Source organism: Populus alba, chromosome 3 (genome assembly GCF_005239225.2).
Source record: "Populus alba chromosome 3, ASM523922v2, whole genome shotgun sequence".
NCBI lineage: Eukaryota > Viridiplantae > Streptophyta > Magnoliopsida > Malpighiales > Salicaceae > Populus > Populus alba.
In genome coordinates, this window is record NC_133286.1 from 21,170,273 (window position 1) to 21,188,518 (window position 18,246).

The window sequence follows — 18,246 nt, forward strand, 5'->3', positions numbered from 1 at the left end:
GGGAGAACCATAACAAAGAACCATAACCACAACAAATTTTGGTGTTACCATCATCATGAGCAAATTGAAGTTAAAATTAATGCAATAAAAGCAATGTTGAAACCACCCCTCAAATTATTCCTCGAGAGACCAAGATATGCTCTCACGTGCTGTTGCCTCCACCGGGGGATGCGACTTGCAATTTCCATGCCTGCCCTCCAAAAACCCATAATTTATAATTTTTGAAATTTATATGCAAACAGAAATTAATTAAGAAATATAAGAATGGTCCTTCAAGTGAGTTGTTTTCCATGTGTTGCATGTGAAAGCCAGGCATATATCTGATCATGGCTCGTGCACGCTGTTCGGCCAATCTAGCCATTTCCCGTCAACCGGCTACAAGATTTTAAAGGCCGCAAGTTCTAAAAAGCAAACTTAACATCATAATTTGTTTTAGACATAGATTGAGATAAAGTTAGTAAACTTTGACCACTACATTACATGATCCATTGTATATTTCAAGATATGAATCATAAATTTAACGGATTTTAACATATATATTTTATATATATATTTTATTTTAAAAAATTTATTTAAAAATTAAACTGAGTTTTAACTGGATCATAAGTTAACATACTTTGTTTAAATTGACTTTTTTTAAATTTGATCCGTGTCAAGAGAACGGGTCAGTCGAATCATGAGTCTACCCATCATGACAAAACAAGTTTAATACTATGGTTAAAGAAGTTTAGAAATGTTTTTGAAATGTTCTTTTTAATTTTTTAATTGATTAATTTTTTAAAAAAATATTCTAGAAATTTTTTGATAAATGAATATTAAAAAAATCTAAAAAAAAATAATCAGTTTAATAAATTTATAAACTAAGAATACCGTGAAAAACGATTTCAATTAGATTATCAAACACGTTTTTAATTATAGTTTTTTTCTTCCCAAAATGATTAACCCATCACGGGAACTGAAAATTAGCATCCATCAACCAATATTGAACTTTAAACTCGATGTGTTCTTGCAAGAACAAAAGGGGTGATGAGATTTTAATTAAGCAACTAAAAATTAACCCCTCTGTTTTTTTCTTTGACGGAAACCCTGGTCTTGGAGAGATCCTTGCTGCATTGGGCACTCTAATTAATCACTCACGTTTTCTTCTTATCAGAATTGACTTTCTTTAAACTTGATCTATATCAAGAAACGGTTCAGTCCAATCTTGGGTCTACTAGCTGTGACAAACCGGGTTTAATACTTTTATTTAAGGAGCTTGGAAAATGTTTTTGAAATGTTTTTTTTTTAATCTAAAATAATTTTAAATTGATCCTTGCTGCATTGGGCACTCTAATTAATCACTCACGTTTTCTTCTTATCTTTTTCAGGAGACCAGGCCAAATGTCTTTCGGCAAGCACAACTATTTCATGCAAAAATGTCAAAGAGAGTGGCTGCTTTCATCTGCTACCTCTTATAGCCCGAGATCACGAGTCTAATTTTCGATATTGACAAGAGAGGAAACTCCCATGTCATATTTCCCAAGTATAATCCAATCGAGAGGATCTTGAATTGGGTGGTTCATGCATGAAAGACAACTTTAGTATAATTTTAAGAGATTGCTCCCGTGATTAAGAATTTTAATTTCTCAGGATTGTGTTTTTAAAATCATTTTACTTGATATATAAACAAACTCCAAAAAATATATCTAATCTCCAAAAAAAAAAAAAAAAAAAAAAAACATGATATTAAGTACCATTTGAATCAAAATAAATTACCAATTTTCTTTAATCAAATACTTAATAAATTAACTCAGTAAATTTTGATGGCCCAACAAAAATTTAATATTAATAATCGAATCTAATCTAACTCTTATGGCAACAAAAATCCAGCAACATAAAAGCTGCAAAAACGTAAGCAATTCCATTAATGTCAAAATCATATACAATTGACCATAGAAAAGGAATCTAATTGATTAATTTCATAATCTAAACCCTCTAATATACATATAGAAGGAAACTAAATTGATTAAAGATATAGCACACACTTCAGTAACCGGCCATATTTATAAAGAACACAGACAGGACAATATCGCCAGCAACCTCTCTCTCTCCCTCTCTCCCCCCTTCTCCTCTGACTCTCCACAGTGATGGATTCTGGGACTAGAAGATCCTCTTGTGTCCTTTTTGCCATCTTTATCACATTTTCTTGTCTTTGTTTCTCGTCCTCATCAAAGACTCTGCAAACCTCTACAACGAAGAAGAACGTCTGGGAGTGGACAAAATGGCAAAAGAGTGATTGCAACAGGTATGAAGGAAGTTGGGTTCAAGACACTTCGTATCCTCTCTACAATTCATCAGCCTGTCCTTTTATCCGCAAGGAATTTGACTGTCAAAAATATGGACGCCCTGATCACCTATACCTTCAATATAGATGGCAGCCTAGTGCCTGTGACTTGCCCAGGTACATGCATTCATCTGCCCATCTCTCTTTTCTGATCTTAGACCAAGTGTTAATTAACAAGAAGAGCTTTTATATTTTCATTTTTGTAATGAATCCTCATAGAATTTCAAAAAAAAGAGCTTCTAGTTTCTCCATGCAATGATGTTTTAAGGCTTTTTCTGCCTTCTTTTGAGCTGTAGTTTATTTACATACAAATGGAAAAATATGGGTCTCCATGTGGTTTGATTAGGCTAGCAAGTCTTAGACCCACTATTAAATTACTTGAAATTAGCATGGTTTTGCCTCAAGACCATAAAATATTAAAAATTAAGGGCAAACATAAAAAGTAATCCATAGTTAGTCTCAATTTTGTCACTAAACAATTTTTTTTTTTATCAATTTTACTTTTAGATCTTAGAAACTATCAATTAATTAAAAACATTATTTTATAAAAGAATTCAATGGTTTTTGTTAGGTTATTCTAAAAAAAAAGGTCTAACTGAAAAATCAAAATAATTTAAATGTAAAATTGATAAAAAAAAAAAGTTTATATACAAAATTGAGACTATCCTAATAGTTTCTAATGGTTTGGGGGGGGGGGTATATATGATGTTTCTTTAAAATTAAAAACCAAAGATCAACATTTAATTATTTTATTGCGACGGTGATAGGTTATTGCCACGGGTCAATTTTCCCATAACTAAATTATTTAGTGGTGGTGGTGTACCTCAAGAAAAGCTAAGAAAATGATGTTGACATTTGACGCATCTCATCAACAAACTAGAAAATAAAAAAATAAATAATAAATTTGGAACAATTCAAGCAGCAATGCTAAAAATGCATATTGTATTGGTCCCTCCTCCTCCTCCTCCACCTCCCTCTCCTTCTTCTAGGTCACATCATATATAAATCTGCTGGCAGTGATAAAGTTCTTCTGCTAACGTTTCCCCTGCATGTAGATCTGCTAAAAATGCATTCAATCAGTTTGTGTGACCAATTTTTCGTAGCATTGCTTGTAGGCAAAAGGGAGTCTGTACACTATGCACAATCAATTTGATGAAGAAACAAGTGTCTTAGTTGCATATTTTCTTGAACATCTAGCTAAAGTATACTTCATAAAAAAAATTGATTTGAACTAGCGGCATGATATGTACATGATTATTATTATTATTTTTCTAAAAATACCCTTATATAGTTATTTGATGATGTAACTGTTTTTAAAATTATTTTTTATTTGAAAAATATTAAATTAATATTTTTAGATGTTTTTAAGTAGCTTTGATATGTGCTTATATTAAAAGTACAAAACATTATTTTTATATATTTTTTTATTAAAAATATTTTAAAAAAACACTTTGCTTTACATTACCAAACATATATTTAACATGTCATTATATAATAATATATATCTTTAATTTGTTTTTATATCCCTAATGGAGCTAATATCATCCTCTAATATGCTTTAAGTTTCTAATATATTTCACCTGTAAGATTTTTAGGCTAACCCATTGGAATTGGTTACGTGATTTGCACTTAAATACATCACTTGGAAACTTAATTAAGTGTAAACCTTCTAATAATATATCATGTGCACATCACATAAGTACTGATTGTGGTGAGTTAATTTAAAAATCTCATCCAAACGATATATTATTAAAAACTTAATATATATTTAAGTCATTATACAAGGACATATGATGCCAATTCTGTTAAAATATTTTTAGATCTTGTAGCTCAGACAAGAACACGATCTTTCTTTAATCGGACAGAAGATTTGTCTTTATTCAGGACACCACTCGATTGTAAAGCCATGTAAGTAGATTTTGCAAAGTGTTAGAAGGTGATCTGTCATTAAGATCGGATACAATCTGACCTGCATTAAATATCAGATATTCTGATGAGTTCCATGCCTAGTTACTCTGTTCCTGATACTGTTGCTATTTTGGAATGTGTAATCCCGTCAGGTTCGATGGTAAAGATTTCTTGGAGAAGTTGGAGGGCAAGAAGATAATGTTTATAGGGGACTCTGTTAGTCTCAACCATTACGAGTCACTGTTGTGCTTGCTTCATGCAGCCGTTCCTGATGCCAGGATCACAACGCAGACGAGTAACTCGACTAACACAGTGACATTCGAGGTGAGTGAACTGGTCCTGGAAAGGTTACAGCCCTTGTTATTCCAAGCAAAATTGAGTCTGCTTTTATGTAATTGATGGTCTAGAACTTCTCAGGATCATGGTGTATCAATATCGGTGTTTCAAACGCACTACTTAGTAGACATTGAACAAGAACAAATCGGCCGAGTATTGAAACTTGAATCGATCAAGGATGGAAACACATGGAAGGATATGGATGTTTTAGTGTTCAATACTTGGCTTTGGTGGTACCGGAGAGGACCGAAGCAACCGTATGAGCTCGAAAAACTTGGCAAATGTGGAAGATTTGTGAATTCAATTGAAAAGGAATCAAGCTGATGTAGTGTGTTTGATTTTTCTGCTTCAAATTTCAGATGGGATTATGTTCAAGAAGGGCAGAGTATACTCAAGGACATGGACCGTATGGTAGCTTTTCAGAAAGGTTTAACAACTTGGGCAAAATGGGTCGATTCGGATGTCGATACGAGTAAAACCACAGTTATTTTTCAGGGAATTTCTCCATTTCATTACCAGTAAGGCTCTCTCCATTTTCTGATCAACGTTTTAAGAATTGATTCATTTTTTCTTTTCATTTGAAATCAATAGATTAATGCTATTTTCTCACGATTTGAACGTTTTTGTCCCTGAACCAGTGGAGAGGAATGGGACGAACCAGGCGCGACAAATTGTGGAAAGGAGACAGAGCCAGTTAGCGGATCAAGTTACCCTGGTGGTTCACCATTGGCATTGCAAGTAGTAGAAGACGTGTTAAGTACTATAAAGAAACCTGTTCATTTACTTAATATAACAACTCTTTCACAGCTGAGAAAAGATGGACATCCGAGCTCTTACAATGGCTTTAAGGGCATGGATTGTACTCATTGGTGTGTTGCAGGAGTTCCAGATACTTGGAATGAACTTCTCTACACAGCTATTATCAGTTAGAAGAAAATACACATTTTAGTTACACATTCTGTAGCACAGCCATTGAAACTAGCCTGCTAGATGTCATCAGTCTCCTGAAATAATGCACACAGTATGGAAGCAAATTTCTTGATATAACCTGTCTTTTCTGTAATTGTTTCCTGAATAGAAGAAAGTTTCACATTTGATTGTTTATTCCTTTGTCCATGATGAAACGATTATTTAATTTGCCCTAGTAGTATTTGGTTATTATTTCGAGATAAAAAATAAAAATAAAAAAAACATGTTTCTTTATATAATAGGACACAAATATTATAGTTTTACAAAATATTTTAAAGAATGATAACGGTTGTTTTTTTAAAAGTATTTTTTGTTTAAAAATACATCAAAATAATATTTTTTTTATTTTTAAAAAATTATTTTCGATATTAACATATCCAAATGATTCAAAATCATTAAAAAAAATTAATTTTAAACAATTTTTTTTTTCAAAATTTGGTGAAATAGTATAACAACCAAACAACCCCTAATTTCATCCTCCGAAGAAATGAAAACTTTCCATGAAGTGTGGTGGAAAGATAATCATTCTTGCAAGTGGGAAAATAGAGTTTTTTTTATAAAAAAAAAAAAAAAAAAAACCTAGCACAAAGCTCAATTGTTTTTTTTTTTATAAAGAAAATAGCTTACTAAAAAAAATTATTTTAAAAAATAGTATAATTCATTAAGTTGCATCAACATCATTAACTCGACAAAATTAAATTTTACAGGCCGGCAATGTCACGATGGCGGCCTTCAAATTTTTACCTAATTTTTATTTTAAAATGACCAATTCGTTTGATTTCACGTCTCTCAATTTCAATTGTCTTTTCCTTCAAATACATTTATGCATGTTTTATTCCAAAAAGAACATTATACAAAGAGACAGGTTCAACCCAACTGTTATCAATAAAAACATTTGTAGAAATGTCAAGACAGTTAAATTAAAAAAAAAAAAACCATTTAAATTTTTAATTGATATTTGTAAATGTAGTAATAATTATTTTTTAAAGTGTTTTTTATTTAAAAATAATATTTTATTTATTTTTTTAAAAATTACTTAATTTTTACATTAGCATACCAAAACAATAAAAAATATATATAAAAAATTAATTTCAAAAAATCAAAAAACACAGTTTTAACTGTGAAAACCAACAGCCACTCAATGTGTAATTAGTAATGTATAGCAGGATTTTTTCTTACTGCTATTTCTTTTTTTTTTAAATTGAACACTTGAAAAGAAAAAACTATGAGAAAATAGGGGTGAAAAAAGAGAGAAGCTGGCAAAATAGGAGAAATTTTTACTTGGAAGCACAGCTATACAGGCCAACCCCCTATTTTTTTTTATATATATAAAAAAAAAGGAGTAAGATTCCTCCCATAGTATTGGGAATCTTGCCTCTTTTGTATTCTGTATAACATCTAGTCATCATCTACGTACTATAAATCTACAAGTATGAACCCTCACAAGTTCAAAGTCTAGTGTAGTCTAGCCACATAACGAACACAATTGATCGCACAATCACAAAAATGGCTTCTCTGGTGACTTCTTCCACTCTCTTCACACTGTGTTTCATCTTATTCTCAAATTCTTGCACAATCACCTGTGGGGTTTTCTACGAGGAATCAGTAACTGAAGACATGGCTATTAAGCGTACAGAGAAGACCACACACCTACATTTCTTCTTTCATGACATTGTTAGTGGCAAAATATAACGGCTGAGAGAATTGCTGGCCCCGATGAATTTGCCTTTGGTCACACAATGATGGCGGATGATCCATTGACAGAAGGGCCTGAGCCTTCTTCAAATCTTGTTGTAAAAGCTCAAGGAATTTATGCCACCGCCTCCTCGCAAAATGATTTTTCTTTGCTAATCGTTCTGAATTTTGCATTTACAGAAGGTAAATACAATGGAAGTAGTATCAGCATTCTTGGAAGGAACCCAATCTTTGATGATGTGAGGGAAATGCCAGTTGTTGGAAGTAGTGGGCTATTTAGGCTTGCTCGTGGTCATGCATTGCTACACACAGTTTGGTTTAACAAGCAAGGTGATGCTATTATTGAATATAATGTGTATGTTTCACACTACTGAAACTGTCATGCACGCTGGATAGCTTATTTGATTAGCAAGAGTCGTTGCTGTCAACTTATCAGGAATCTGCAGTTTTTATGCTTTGGTGTTTTCTTAATTGTTATGACTTTGCAAGATTTGCACTGTTGTTGCTGAAATTTAATGATATTTTTCTTTCTTTCTGCTCCCTGTTCAAAGTAATTTGGAAGGGGACAAAAGTTCTTGCAGACCAATCAAAAAGAAAGGTCAAGATTTCCTCCATGCATACAAAAAGCAGCAAAGAGCATGTACTTCTCAAAAAAAAATAAAAATAGAGAGTTTATTTCATCACTTTGTTTAATCCAGACCAGACTAGCAAGATCTTAGAATTTTTTCCCCACTAGAATCTGAAAGGATATCTCAAACTGCACGAGTACAAATTGTATCACACTTCAAAACAAATTGAATACAAGTTTATAACACAAGCACATATTTAACAAATTCTTATAGCAAAAATTCCCAACCTTCGCTTCACCGTACAGCAAATATCCAATTGCATAATAGACCATAATCTTGGGCCAATTTTTCTGACAATTGATGATAAGAGCAAGCCAGGCTGAAGGATCTCCATAGAAGTCCCAGAAAATCCTGACAGGCCATTTGTTAAGATGCATGTCAAAAAGAAATCAATCTAAAAGAAAATATGAAAAATCAAACTCTGTAATTACTATTTATAACACAAAATGAAAGCAAAAACTATTTGTAGTACCTTCAGCGAAAGAAGAGAATGGACACTTGTCCAGTGTTTGGTTCAGTTGATCTTCATTTCCGGAAAGTGAGAAATCTTGTGCCAATCTTCGCTCCCCTGTATCCCTTGTACACCTTTTTTTCCAGTAAAGGACATCTCCGGATCACAAGAGAAGAAAGCGAGGATGGGAGCCCCTCTTCAGGCATGGACTGGAGCTGAGGGCATCCATAGATTGTCAATTCTCTAAGAGAGTTGGGGAGTCGAAGCACCTTGAAGTCCAGATATTTTAGTTTAGGAAGACTGCGTATTGTAAGAGATTTCAGAGTAGAGGGCAGCAGCGTCTCCTCAGGGAAGGATTCCAAATCATTGTACCTACCAAAAGTGAAGTATGAAACAGAATGGAGATTTTGCAAATCCCATTGCATGCGACCAGCAATGAGTTTCTTGCAACCTATAACATAAAGTGTTTGTAATTTAGAGGAAAAAACCTCAATTGGAAATGACTCAACTTCTGGACAACTCCCTAATAATTTGAAATTTACAAGGGAATGCATCCTCTCAGGCAATGACTTCAAATTCAAGCAGAAACTAAAATGAAGCTCTGTCAATTTTGGTGATCCTTCTTTGTTAAAAGATACTAAACTAGGGAACTTACTGATACTAAGAAATCCCAACTTTGGGAACAACTCTAATGGGAAGCACTCAATCTCAAGCCGCTGACATTCCCAAATCTCAAGTTTTGTTAAAGAAGGATGGTGAGTGGACAGGGCCTTCGTTAGGCTGGGGCATCTACGTATGCAGAGCTCTTGCAGGAAAGAAGAGTCTCCTATCCAATTTGGAAATCTCATTTCCCGATAGCCATAAACGGAGAGACTTTTTAAATTTACACGTGGCTGTAGTTTTTCAAGTACTTGTTCTTGCAAAGAATCATTCCAGCTTAATTCCAACTTCTTGAGATGCTCATTACCCTTCAAAACGACTTCCAAAGCATCTGAAGCATAAGTGACATTTTGAAGATTCCTTACACAGTTTTCCACGCAGATGCTGAAGCTCCCCTAACTCTTCAATACCACACCCATTCTGCTTTCCCACAAAAAAAATCAGTTAGTTTTCGAAGCTTTCTTGATTTGTCTAGGAAAATAATTTGTATGGATCCTTACATGCATAATATTTCTTCCTTAAAAAAAATGAAGGATGGCCTGATTGAGAAGCCAAGTCGTGGGAAGAGGTACTTGGGAAGAGGATATGGCCTTGGATTACAGTCAAGTTCATTAACAGCTTATTACTCTTGAGAATAGTTTCAAAACCATGAAGTTGTGCCACTTCACCACAAGCTGATCAGCGTCGATTGGCACTTGAAAAAGAGAATTTAATTTTATGATAGCATCAATATCTGTACAAGCTATAATGGTAGATTACTGATCAAAGGAATTCAAAAGATGATAATCCAACGTATGAGAGCAGATACAGAAGAGTTGTAATCCACGACATTTTTCGTGTTTGCAAATCAAATGTGAATGGGAAGAGTATTTCTATGTGTTCATGGATTCCAATCCGAGTTAAGATACAAAATTCCAATAAGTAACTAAAGCCCTGATCTAACTTGGATAGATCATTGATTCTTGTTGCCGCATCTGCTTGGCCATCCCTTGAGGGCTTGGCATCTCCTCTTCTGGACAGTAGCTGATGTTTGCTGTGACCAAGGAATATCTCTCCTCCAAGTGTTGAGATTTCTTTTTACAAATTTCCGGCAAGAAACAGAAGTTTGTTGTAATCAGTAATCTTAAGCAGTCTTCCAAGCTTGGCTTGTGCAATGCTTTCATTTTGACACGGTGAGACTCGAAATGAATGTGCATTTGCAAAATTGATTGTTCCTCTTCTCCTCAGGAAACTACATAGAGGAGAAAATACAAAAAAGTGAGCTCATAAGGTAAAAGAATATGATGTAAAGTGGAACTATGGATGGATGGAAGTTGTCATGAGCAGACTATAAAATGGAAAACAAGTTTTGGCCCCTATACCTTCAATGGACTTTGAAATCTTTTTGCAACAAGACAAAGAAATGAGACTGATATGTGTTATTAAATCGAGCCTTGGAAGTTCCTATCCTTAAGAGGTAGTTCATGAAAGGTGAAACAGGCAGAACGCTGTTACATTATCAGTCCAACAATGTAGTTGTAAGAACTCTGCTGAGGAATATTGACCAAATTTGCTTATAAAGGGTTATTTTTTTTGTCATACTAAGTTCTATGGAAATGTTGGAACTCTCAAAGACAGGGTGGAGGGATTAGAGGCATTCTTAGAAAGTGAAGGCAGGAGGCAGCTCACGAAGGCTCACCCTGGAAAATACTGGCTAGTATTTATTTCAATAAGAATCAACATAAGAGAATCTTCATAGCCCCTTGCCGGAAAATCCAGTCATATCAGCATCCAGGTCATAACGCAAAAACAACATTCATAGCATCATCTGGGGAAAGAGTTCAAAATTCAGTTATATGAACACTAATCTTAATCAAATAGCAAAGCGATTCCTCAATGAACAAAATAAACACAGCACTACGTTATATAAGCAGATAAGATGATCATAGAGAGTTTTAGCATCTCTGAAGAAAGCAAATGGCTATGATGCACTGTTACCTTTATGGCAGAAAAGGACTATTTAGGATAATAGCAAGCCATGCTGAAGGATCACCACAGAAAATCCTGGCAGCCCACCTAAGAAGGTAAATGAAACACAATAAAAAAATTTGCCTGAAACACAATAATCCAGCAATCAAGTCTGGTAAACAACGAAATGTCACAGTTCACCATATAAAATGTTCTTTGAGCAGCACATTCAATTTTTATATATATATATATATATATATATAGCTGCATATAGGAATACAAGATCGAAATACAAAGTCAAGAACAAGTACAAAATAATGACCCAGCAATTTAGATCAAGGCAATCGAAGCTTACTTGAGCAGAGACAGTTTGCACTAATAGACAATTAGGAAAATTCCAACGATGCGCACGAGGGCCCCTACTTTCCTCAAATAAACTCGATCTGAAGTTCAAAAGGAATATAGTTTCACATTTGAAAGTATGAAAGCATACGCAAGCTTCCTTCTCCTCGTTGCTCTTTTGGACCAGAACCCCTTCCGAGACATGCCAAGCATTGCAAAATTAAAAGTATATATGCAAGTCCTTCTGGAAGGCACTTGGGAAGATAGTACCCAACAGAATAGAAAATAACCCTAGTCATCTGTAGATGCAATTTATCAGAATAAACCAAGTAGAGATCAGAGAAACTCTTGAACCAAATCAGAGAGTTCTGCAAATACTTTTGAGTTTCAACGTTTGATGCTTAAATTAATGCAAGGATACAGAACAACGGATGATGATATCAACATCAAGAAAAATGGATGGCTATGCAAAGCAGAGTACATGGACCACTTGAACCTTTTGTGTGCTGATAAGTTGTTTTATTTCCCATTTATAGTTGTGAAGTAGTTCCTCAGACCGCCTAGAAACCCAACAGATAGGCAATGAACAACGTGATAAAATCATTTGTGGTAAAAGTAAATTGATTCTCTCAATGACAACAAAAACAATTAAGGATTGATCTTAAGAAAATTAAATGCAAACATGATAATACAGGATGTTACGTGAATAATATGTTCTTTTCATGCATTTAGTACAAGCAATAACAATCAGTTGAATTTTCTTGGGGCCAACATTTTAGTTATCCTAGATTCATAGCCGATATTGACACTTGTAATTTGGATTGCAGAACAAAAGGATCAAAATCCTGCTTGTAAATTAATAACAAAATGTACTCTGAAATAGTGATTAATCACTTGCTAAAAGGAAAATAACTTAAAAATAGCAATACCTCATCAAGTTGGATTAAATTGATTTTCTTCCTGATGTCATATATTCTGGATATCTGATGTATTTTGGGACCTTCCTCAGCTCCCTTTCACACTCCTTTTCCAGCAAAGGACATTGCCAGATAGTTAGAGAAGAAATGGAGGGGGGCAGCCCCTCTTCTGGCATGGAAACCTCCATGCAGTTCATAATTATCAACTCTCTAAGAGAGGTGAGGTGTTGAAGTCCCTTGTAGTCAAGAGATTTGAGATTTTTATGTGTCCTGATTTCAAGACGGGTAAGGCTTGAGGGCAGTAGCGTCTCCTCAGGGAAGCACTCCAAAACATCATTTTCTGCAATTGAAAATCTTGAAAGAACATGGAGTGATTGCAAATCCCATTGTGCGCGGCCTGCAATGAGTTTGTCGCAACCCCAAATAGCAAGTCCTTTAAGTTTGGAGGGCAAACCCCCTACTGGAAATGACTCGAGTTTCGGACAATGAAATATGGACAATTTCTCAAGGGAAGGTAGAAGTGAATGCATATTCAGGCAATGACTTCAAATTTGAACAACTCCATAACTGAAACTCTTTCAAATTTGGGGCAAGGGGTATTCGTTTGCTGAAAGATACTAAATTAGGACAACTACCAATAGTAAGAGATTCTAATTTAGGGAACAACTCTAATGGGAAAAACTCGATCTCAAACTGCTCACATGCCCTGATATCAAGTTTGGTTAAAGATGGAAAGTGAGTAAAGAGGGCCTTCTTCAGGTTGGGGCAGCTTCTGATGTAAAGCTCTTGGAGGAGAGGAAGAGAGGAGTTCCCAACCCAATCTGGAAATCTTGTACCTCCATACCCATTAATGGTGAGAATTTTGACATTCACAGGAGGTTGTAGCTGCTCAAGTACCCTTTCATGGACGAGTGGATTATCCATATCACAATCCCATACTAACTCCAACTTCTCAAGATGCTCTTTACCCTTCAAATTCGCTTCAAAAGAATCTCGAGCATCTGTGACATTTTGAAGATTCCAAATAGAAAGATCACCCGATAGATGCTGAAGCTTTCCCAACTCTTTAATGTTAGAGCCACTTTGTTTTCCGATAAAGAAATCAGTTAATTTTCGAAGCTTTGTTAGTTTACCCATTTGCAGTGGCATCTCTGGCAATTTTGTGTGTTGAAGATCAAGATGACGCAAGTTGATCAAGCTTCTCATGTTAACTGGCAACTCAACAAGCTTAACACAAAAGTGCAAGTTCAAAATTTCCAAATTATACAGACTGCACATTGATTCAGGGAGCCTTATAATCTTTGTACGAGAGAGATCAAGATACCGTAGATGCTTCAAGTTGCAAATTGAATTAGGCAACACAGATATATCATGAAAGGGGTGCAAAGATAGCACTCTGAGGCACTTGAGTGCAGGCAATAAATTACTTATTACCTCAACTTGTTGTATCATGTGTTTAGGCCAACCACTGGGACATAGCAAGGTGCGCAGCAATTGGGGGTTCTTGATCGCCTTGAATGTCTGATAAGAGTCATCTTTTGTTGCTCTGTATGATAAATGGCGAGTCCTTTCAGTAGTCTTGCTTGAATCATCACCTTCTAGCCTGAAGCAAAAATCTCCGGATGCAAATCTAGCTAAATCGTTAATGAGGTCATGCATTACGAATAATGATGAACTGAGACTTGATTGCTGAAAAAATGACCTTGCCACAAGCTCATTGAAGTACTCATAGCCTATTTCTTCCATCTCATTATTTCTTCTGGGTTCCACCAAAAAGCCTTCTGCCATCCATAAAAGGACTATCTCCTCCCTTGTGAATTTATAACCCTTCGGAATTATCGCGCAGTAAGAAAAGCATCGTTTTAAATGAGATGGGAGATAATGATAACTCAGCCGCAGAGGTGACAGAATGTTGTCATTTGGCAATTCCCAAAAATTGCTCTTTAATATCTTCATCCACTCATTCATAGCTCTTTTGGAGCACAGGAGACTCCCAAGTGTTTTTGCAGCCAAAGGCAGGCCGTTGCACTTCCTCGCTATCTGTCTGCCAATTAATTCCAGCTCTGGATGGGCAGTGAAATTTCCACCATCAAATGCATGTTTTGACAACACCAACCAACAATCATCGTCAGATAACTTCTTTATATGATGAGTTGAAACAGAAGAAATGATCGATGCTACGTTTTCATTGCGCGTTGTCACGATAATTTTACTTCCCTGTCTCACGGACATGAAAGGTTTCAGTAAAAATTCCCACTGAGATTGGTTATCGCTCCAAACATCGTCTAGAACAAGCGATAGTTTGTTCCCTGACAATTTCTTCTCTAGCTCGCAATGGAGTTGATCTTCAGTCATGTTGTCACAGTTCATCGAACCAACCCCCTTCAGAATATCTTTTGTTACTTTGAGAACATCGAATTCTTCCGAAACATAAACCCAGGCTTTGAGATCAAACGAGCTCTTCTGGCTTCTGTCGTTGGAAACAACAATTTCTTTATAGAGAAGCTGAGCAAGGGTGGTTTTACCAACCCCTCCCATACCCACTATCGAAATCACATCTAGGTGCCTGCCTTTTGTATCATCTGATAGCAGCAACTTCATTATGGCTTCTTTTTCAGCGTCCCTTCCATAAACTCCAGATTCATCTACCAGAGAAGAAGTCGGTGTTATCTGCGACGATGGTTTCTCCCCAATGCGCTCTATCAGACCAAGAACATCCTTTTGTCCCACCAACTCTTCTAAACTTCGAAGGATCTTTTCCAAGTCTATTTGCACCTCTCTCACCCCCTTTCTACATGGATTAAGAGAAGCGAGAAAGCTTCGAAGCTGATCCGTGCAGGTCTGACTTCGAGATTCACCTTCCAACTTCAACCGCAAAGCTTTATAAGCAATCTCATCCAAGAAGTCATCAGCTTGATAGACAGCATCCTTAAGCTCATCAAGCCACTCTTTCACAGCTGCATCAGTGATCTGCTTCTCCTCTGCGTCATTGAGCAGTTTACTAACAGACCTCATCCTTGCCTTCAACTTCTTCAATTCTTCATCGTCGATTTTTTGGCTCTTGAAGAAGTCCCTAACCGCAGGAGAAACTATCCTCTCCATCAAAACTTCAAGGACTGCAGCAAGAATTGATTCTCCAATCACTGCGAGAGCCATTTCCCCTGTTTACAAATCTTTACAAATAATAAATATTCAGCGAAGCCAAAAGAACCAGAAAGAACAAGTACACAAGATTATGCAGCAGGCATTCGAATCAAGACATCAATCAACTCAATCTTTTTTTTCATTAAAATTATTCAACTTCATGATATTTCGTTAAATAACTCATCAAAATAAAAAGATTAAGGCTATGTAACATCAATTCACATAATTCATACTTCCAAAAAATCAAATATCCTAAAGAACCAAAAAAATAAATTGAAATACCCCAAACCCAGAACACGAAAATCCTTATTATGGGTTCTTTAATATATACATAGCTGCAGAAAAGAAAGCAAAATTGGGATGAAAAAAATTCAAGAACAAGGAGAAAAGATTGAGCCAACAAAGGAAGTCAAGGACACAGAGCTTACTTGAGCCGACAGCATGCAGCAGTATTTACTATTTAGGTGAAAATGAAGGAAAATTCCAAGGATGAGTGATGAACGGAATTCTGATTTAGTGCCCGTTTGGGGCTGAGGTCCAACCTGCTTTTGGAGAAATTTTGAATTTGTTTTTTTTTTTTGTTAAAATTAAGTATGGTTTGTACTTTTTGGATCGTTTTGATGTACTGATATCAAAAATGATTTTTAAAAAATGAAAAAACATTATTGGCATGCTTTTTGACACGAAAAGCTATTTAAAAAGCAACAGCTACCACACTCTCAATCATCCTCTTAATAAAGTAAAGTCAGTTGTGTGACGCAGAGATTATACATTTTCAGACATGAGAGCAGAAAAAGTTGACAACAACGGTCGATGTCAGTTTCTGAAGCTGTATATACGCCAGCCAAAAGATGTAGAGAAGAAAAGGTCAATCATCCCTGTACTTTTTTGAAATGTTTTGGTTGGGTCCCTCTACTGTTCTGTGGTTTAATTTAGTCCTTGTATATTATGTAATATCTGTGATTTGGTCCTTCTGTAAAAGTTTACCTTTGTATTGTATTTGGGAAAAAAAACAGGGAGGAATGAAAATGAGAAGAATAAAAGTGCGAGGAAGGAAAATATTAGAAAAGAAAATGATTTTCCTCACTGAGTTTGGAAGGGGTAAATTTGGAAGGAAGGAAAATGGAGGGGTTTTGTAAAATTACAATTTTATCCTTTCACTTTTTTTCTTTTGGTCTAGAAAGTTTTGCGAAATTCTTTAAATAAGAAAATTGTGATTTGAATGGGAGTAACTTTATGATAAAAGAAGAGAGAGAAGAAAAGAGTCGTTTCATATAATAAGCTTTTTTTTTCCTTGATAATTAATATATATATATATATATATTGTTAGAATATTTATTTAAAAATAATAACTAATAATATAAATTTTTTTAATTATTAAAATTTTATTGACTTATCTATTTTAATGGTACAATAAAATTTAAAAGGTTAACATTAATATAATTGATGAGCTAACGTTTATGATTAAATTAATTTATTATATTTAGTTATTTTAAATATATTTAGTAATTGATTTATTTATTGAGTGTGTGTGTGTGTGGATGACATGTTTTTAGGATAATAATATATAATCTTTTTCATCATCAAAACTTTTAAAAATACTTTTGTATTTTTGTCAATTATAAATCTCAACACATAATTTAACATCTTTTTTTTATATATATTCCTCTCATATTTTATTGCATTTCCTTTTTCATACTTTATTAATTTAGTTAGAAAATGGTGATTTAATGGTTTTGGAGATTTTTTTTCTACATTAAAAAATTCTGTATCTTGAGAAATAAGCATATTATATATATAATTAATATAAAGGGGTTGTTTTCTATTTAAAAGATAACACTTCTTGTAAACCTTTATTCTTTTCATATTTACTTTTAGTTTTTATTTTCATTATTGATTTTGGCTGTTAATTTAAATATTAAAAAGGAAACAACAATCGTAATTGTATTTATTTTCTAACTCTTTCAAATATCTTTAATTTCCTAATATATATATATATATATATATATATTTGGAGTGAAAAATATGATTTTGTTGTGAATAAGCATAGTCATACAAATAAGGGTAAAAATATATTTCTAATCACTTTTTATTTATACACGCAGCAATGTCTTCGCTCCCTTCATCTAGAGAAACCAATCACCACAACATATTCCTCGTAATTCTTAAATATTAGAATTAGAGATCAAATATAGAATTTTTTACATATTCATTATTTATTGGATAAAATATTAAATATCTATAAACTATTTATAAAATTTTGTATTCACATGAGTATCTATTACTTCATTATTATATATAGTATTCACTAAAATATAAAATAGTTGATATATATATATATATATATATATATATATATATTGAAGTATATGATAAAATTATAAATATTATACATATATGAATGTTTTATGTTAATATTAGGATATGTATATATCATATTGTATTAAAAAAAATCTAAATATTATACATATATATTTATGGGTGGGTTTCAGATTACAAAAATATTTTTCAATTTATTTTCTATTATACTATCAAATATCAAAAAATAATTTATTTTCTTGAAATCCACTTTCTTGAAATTTATTTTCTAAAAAAAAATACTTTTCAACAAATAAACCAACCTTAATCCTTTCTGTTGATTGTGCGAAGGATGATGCTCCAATAATTATTAGTAGATTTGCAAGTGCCTGCTCTCTTGAGTGACATTGGCCACTTTCACTTTGAATTGTGATTCCAATTTTATATTATCTTTTTTTTTGTATCTATTTCTTTTATGAAAGTAAATTTCAAGAATAACTAATAAGGTATATTACTAGTTACTCCTTGTCTTGTTTAAATTGTTTTTTTTTTTTTTAAGAAGCAAGTTATGTAACGAATTTGAACCAAAATCCAGTGAAAATTACTTTGTTCTAACCACAAATGTTA

The 18,246-nt window shown here is 33.8% G+C and overlaps 2 protein-coding genes and 1 pseudogene across 11 annotated transcripts; 2 read left to right on the top strand and 1 right to left on the bottom strand.

Annotated features, from left to right (window-relative positions):
* Window positions 1-1,834: 1,834 nt before the first annotated feature.
* LOC118054259 (putative disease resistance RPP13-like protein 1) lies at window positions 1,835-15,858 on the bottom strand. Of its 10 annotated transcripts, none has more exons than XM_073408109.1 (6): window positions 15,750-15,858; window positions 12,190-15,350; window positions 11,274-11,820; window positions 10,949-11,026; window positions 10,333-10,778; window positions 9,667-10,202 (listed from the first exon to the last, which is right to left on the bottom strand). In XM_073408109.1, the coding sequence occupies exon 2, from the start codon at window positions 15,331-15,333 to the stop codon at window positions 12,682-12,684; it is 2,652 nt and encodes an 883-aa protein (XP_073264210.1). In that variant the 5' UTR covers window positions 15,334-15,350; window positions 15,750-15,858; the 3' UTR covers window positions 9,667-10,202; window positions 10,333-10,778; window positions 10,949-11,026; window positions 11,274-11,820; window positions 12,190-12,681. The 10 variants fall into 10 exon arrangements, with proteins under 10 accessions (XP_073264216.1, XP_073264210.1, XP_073264217.1 ...); XM_073408116.1 differs by lacking the exon at window positions 15,750-15,858 and having other exon boundaries at window positions 12,190-13,780; window positions 13,880-15,743; XM_073408117.1 differs by lacking the exon at window positions 15,750-15,858 and having other exon boundaries at window positions 12,190-13,509; window positions 13,612-15,743.
* Window positions 1,909-5,669, top strand: LOC118054275 (protein trichome birefringence-like 38). Its single transcript, XM_035065791.2, has 5 exons — window positions 1,909-2,440; window positions 4,384-4,555; window positions 4,649-4,824; window positions 4,927-5,085; window positions 5,206-5,669. Exons 1-5 carry the CDS (start codon window positions 2,127-2,129, stop codon window positions 5,495-5,497), a joined length of 1,113 nt encoding a protein of 370 aa, XP_034921682.1. The 5' UTR covers window positions 1,909-2,126; the 3' UTR covers window positions 5,498-5,669.
* LOC118054291 (dirigent protein 22-like) lies at window positions 7,043-7,605 on the top strand (annotated as a pseudogene).
* Window positions 15,859-18,246: the final 2,388 nt, after the last annotated feature.